Source organism: Gopherus flavomarginatus, chromosome 6 (genome assembly GCF_025201925.1).
Source record: "Gopherus flavomarginatus isolate rGopFla2 chromosome 6, rGopFla2.mat.asm, whole genome shotgun sequence".
NCBI classification, from domain to species: Eukaryota; Metazoa; Chordata; order Testudines; family Testudinidae; genus Gopherus; species Gopherus flavomarginatus.
Window position 1 is genome coordinate 91,885,277 of NC_066622.1, and position 4,478 is coordinate 91,889,754.

General features: G+C 51.9%; 1 protein-coding gene across 1 annotated transcript; it reads right to left on the bottom strand.

The window, feature by feature from the left end:
* Positions 1 to 784: 784 nt before the first annotated feature.
* EGR2 (early growth response 2) lies at positions 785 to 2,922 on the bottom strand. The gene is made up of 2 exons (XM_050958328.1): positions 2,548 to 2,922; positions 785 to 1,986 (listed from the first exon to the last, which is right to left on the bottom strand). Exons 1-2 carry the CDS (start codon positions 2,723 to 2,725, stop codon positions 800 to 802), a joined length of 1,365 nt encoding a protein of 454 aa, XP_050814285.1. The 5' UTR covers positions 2,726 to 2,922; the 3' UTR covers positions 785 to 799.
* Positions 2,923 to 4,478: the final 1,556 nt, after the last annotated feature.

Sequence of the window (4,478 nt, forward strand, 5' to 3'; positions counted from 1 at the left end):
ACTACAAATGTAACACTTTTAAGTCACAGGAAACAGTGCGTACAAAAATATAGTTTCTAAAAAATACAAATATTAATAGGCAGAAATGTACAGCCATACTAAGATCAGGGACTGAACACGTTTCTGTCGTAATTAATAAGGCAACCCATCTACATGCAGACACTGAAACACTGTCTACATCACACAGGGCACCAAGGACACTTCAATACGTTTGCATGCATCCTAACACCAGAGAATATACGTACATCCCGCCTTCAATAAATTAACTTCTCTGACGCTCATTTTGATAGATCACACAAATGCTTTGCCTCCCCCCTTCCCCAAAGGCTGAGAACTCAACAGTGCACATCAAAAATACACAAAATCGGAGTGAATATACGCTGAAAAATAGCCATTTAAAACTCTGGAAACCACTTGGCCCGTCCCCTCAGATTGCACTTCTGCGCTCCACGTCAGCTGCACTGATATTGCTGAAGGGATTTAGACTCACGCGCAACCGCCTGGATTACTAGTCAAGGGCCCCAGAGCGTGTGCCCGTCCCCGCTTCCTCCTCACGGCACATCGGCCCCAGGGCAGTCGACGAAGCTCTAAAGTGCACAGCAGTTGAGCCCGCCGCCAGCCGAGCATACACGGTGCCCCCTGGGCTGGCCAGGCCAGGCCAGGCCGCGCTCTGCAGAGTCAGTTCCCAGCCCCTCTGCCCCGCTCCGGCGGCCGGGGCTGGAGGTGCGAGGGCGGGCCGGGCTCGGCGCTAAGCCGTGGCGCCCGGGCAGCAGGCGAGAGTGCGCGCGCAGGGGCTGCCTCAGGGCGTCCTGGTCCTGGAGGCGCAGGCGGCCAGACTCCCCGAGCCCGCGGCGCTGCTCCCGCCGCACACGGCGCCTGGCGGGGGCGCGGCCGGGGCGCTGGCCCCGCTGGAGGAGGAGGGGGCGGCCGCGCCCTTCCTCTCCTTCTGGCGCAGGTGGATCTTGGTGTGGCGCTTCCTCTCGTCGCTGCGGGCGAACTTCCGGCCGCAGAAGTCGCAGGCGAAGGGCTTCTCGCCCGTGTGCGTGCGGATGTGGGTGGTGAGGTGGTCGCTGCGGCTGAAGTTGCGCATGCAGATGCGGCACTGGAAGGGCTTGTGGCCGGTGTGGATGCGGATGTGGCGCGTTAGCTCGTCTGAGCGGGAGAAGCGGCGGTCGCAGCCCTCGGCCGGGCACGGGTAGGGCCGCTCGTGCACCGGCGTCTTGCTGGGCCGGTTCGGGTACTTGCGGGGCCGCAGGATGGGCCGCAGGGGCAGGTTGTGCGGGCTGTAGGCGCTGGCGGGCAACCGGCCACCTTCCCCGCTTCCCCCTGCAGCCCCGGCCCCCGGGCCGCCCAGGGTGAAGTTGCGGATGGTGGAGAGCGGCGTGAGCGGCGGCGGGACCCTGAGGGAGTCCAGGGGGCACGGGAAGGGCTTGCGCTCGGGCGGGGCGTGCAGCTCCCGCTGGCACTGGGCGGGCGGGAAGAAGCCCGGGTAATCCGGGATCATGGAGAAGATCCCGCCGTCCGCGGCCGCTTTGGGGGAAGGGTAGGACGGGGGCGGGTGGTAGGGCAGGGAGCCCCCGGCCGCAGCGGGCAGGAAAGCGGAGGAGGGGTCCTGCTGGTAGAGCTCCCCGCAGCCCGAGTAGGGAGGCGGAGGTGAGTACAGGTGCTCCAAGTCTCCAGGCTGGTTCTGAGCCATGCTGCAGCTCAGAGCGCTGCTGGCCAGCGGGTTGGGGGAGGCAGAAGATGCCGTGGAGGAAGAAGTGGCCGATGAAGAGGGAGTGCTGACCCCCTGCAGGATCCCAGCGCTCACAATGTTAATGATCCCCTCCGGATAGCAGCCGGCTCCTGGGTACTGAGGGTCGATGGAGAATTTGCCCATGTAGGTAAAAGTCTGATTGCGGGAAGCAGAAACTGCTGGGGCAAAGCTGCTGGCATAAGGCAGATCCAGGGATCTCTTGTCACTCATGTCAACATTGATCATTCCATCTGGGAATTAAAAAGAGGCGATCGGTCAGTGCACGGCCACCCTCCACTCCCAAAGACACCTGGCTGCTTTCAGGACTAGGGCTTCACCGTGTTCTTCGCCCTACTAAGAAGCATATTATCAACACGGCCAAATACCGTCTTGTAGTTCACTTCCCAGTGTCCACCTGCCTATGTGGGGCGGGGGTTCTTTCTCCCTCTGGACTCTTTAATTTACAAGGGACATATATTGCACTAATTTCAAGGCTCGCCAGTGCCAACTTTCTCTTAGTTTAGTGCACACACGAAATGAATTACAGAATGCCTTAGAATAGCCTAACCACATTGCTGCGGACAACTTGCTGTATTTCCTTTACAGTTATTTCTCAGCATGCAAACGTTAATCCAATTAGAAACAAGCACTCAGATTAATGTATACATTAACATGTTGCCACTGACCTAATCAGCAAATTCTTTTCTAGTTTTCTTTCTGTTTCGCTTAAATGTGATCAGCAGCGTACAATGGGACCGCAAGTCAGACAAGTAAACACCCTGCACATGCACAGTTTAAAAAGTGATGCTTACCTCCTGTCACACTGCTCATCTGGTCAAACGGTCCTCCTAAGTCAGCATTGGGGAAGATTGTGACCGAAGTTGGCAATGTGGTAGCGATGTCATCCACAGGGTAAATGTTTTCGGATAGCTGATGCACAAAACCACTGAGAGTTACTGGAATTTTGTCTACGGTCTTGGCAGTCATCATTTGGTCAATAAACAACCTTGAAAACAACTTTCACCACTTGTAGTGTTAATACTGTGTAGGGTTATTTGTTTCTTCCACGCTAAAAAATAAATCACGTAAGTTTATACTTAAAGTCTGTTACTGCCTCTGTGTTGCTCTGTAAAAGCCCAGTAGTTGCTGTAGTGTTATTGTAACAGTCAGTGTCCCTTGCAGAGCTGTTAATCACTTGCAGCTCTCAGTAGATGGAAAGTGTTGCAGTAAGTATTTATGGGGAGGCCCTGAATGCCCAGGACGTCACTGCCCATATAAGGACTGAGGAACAGGGAAGGGCGAGCCGGGCGGAATCATCACATGGGAGATTAGCATGCGGTGTCTCTGTAGTCGGATCCGCGCCCACTGCAGCTGCTCCTCTCACAGGCAGGCTGATGCTTGGCCGCGGATTTTCGGCAACGGACCGTAACTTTTTGTAAAGATAGTAATAGATCTAGTGCACGCAAATCGGGAAAGCCGGTGGGAGGTGCTTGTCTCGCTCGCAGAGCACGAAGCACCGAGCGAGGGATATTCCGGTTTCTTAGGCTTTTACCTAAAAAGGCGAGGATCCGGTCCCTGAGGGCTCCGCCTCTCCATGCCTTTTTAGGAGTCGTTCCGGAAAATTAAACTTCGGAAAGAAAACGAGCGGAGCCGAGACAGTACAGTCAAACCGCTACTCACTTTCTTAGCCTCTTTTAATCGCAAGCGACGAATCAGAAAATAGCTACATTCACGGAATCTGACTTCTTTTTTCTGAAGTGCTGGTGGAAAGAGACACTGATAAGAGTGAATGTGGTATTGCTTTTTTGGAAAGTGTGTGATCTATTTATACTGTAGCGAAGACGGAACTTTTTCTTGTTGTTGTGGCTGCCACTGAAGAGGAGTAACAGAATAACAACAAGGCTGAGCTTAATGTAGTTTTGTCCCAGCAGAAAGAGCGGAGGCCTCTTAACTAAACCCTCCACCTATAGGTTCCTTGGATTTCTAATGAAGCTGGCTCGTGTCCTAGACGGGGGTGTTCCGTTTCTTTAGGAGATTGACCCAGAGTTGAAGTAGTTATGGTCTTTCTCCGGAATGATCTCCTCCAAACGTCCTCTGAAGTAACAGGCTTCTCTTAAGATGTAACTAATTGAAAAGCCTTTGCACTGTTATAAACCTGTATACTTCTCTGACCACTGCAGTTGCGAAACACATGCTGCATAAGACACTTTTCTTGCATCTCGATGGAAAACCTAGTTTCTAGCGTATTTTTAGAAATTAGTTATTGTACTGAATTATTTTGTAAATAAAACTGCCTATAGGGATAACTCTTTCCTTAATGATACATAATCAGTGATCATTTGACAGGGTTACTTCTACCACTGCAGTTTATTTTCATTAGATATAGAGGATCAAATTCTGCACTGCTTTACACAGTCCATTAATATCCACACAGGATGCAAAGTAGCACAGATTTGGGCCTGTGATTTGGATAATGTCTGCTTCCTTAATCTAAACATAAAACAAACTTGATACCTGCAAGTTTGAAAGTAGAACATTCATCTGCAGCACTCTTACTCCTAGAGAAAAATATAGCTAGCAGGGACAAAACAAAGACACTTTTATGGGCCTGAGATGTATGTATTTTGCCAAACAGAAGGCACTAAACTATCTCCTCAACTTATTCTGAAGAGAAAACGTTTCTTTCCAATAACGGCATCTCACAACACAGTTAAACACGACGAGCTGGTTTTTTATTGGGAAA

Excerpts from the sequence above, each read along its gene's own strand:
- EGR2 (XM_050958328.1), bottom strand. The coding sequence starts at position 2,725 with ATGATGACTGCCAAGACCGTAGACAAAATTCCAGTAACTCTCAGTGGT. Across the intron at positions 1,987-2,547 it reads GATGAGCAGTGTGACAGGAG|ATGGAATGATCAATGTTGAC; the intron begins GTAAGCATCACT and ends TTTAATTCCCAG.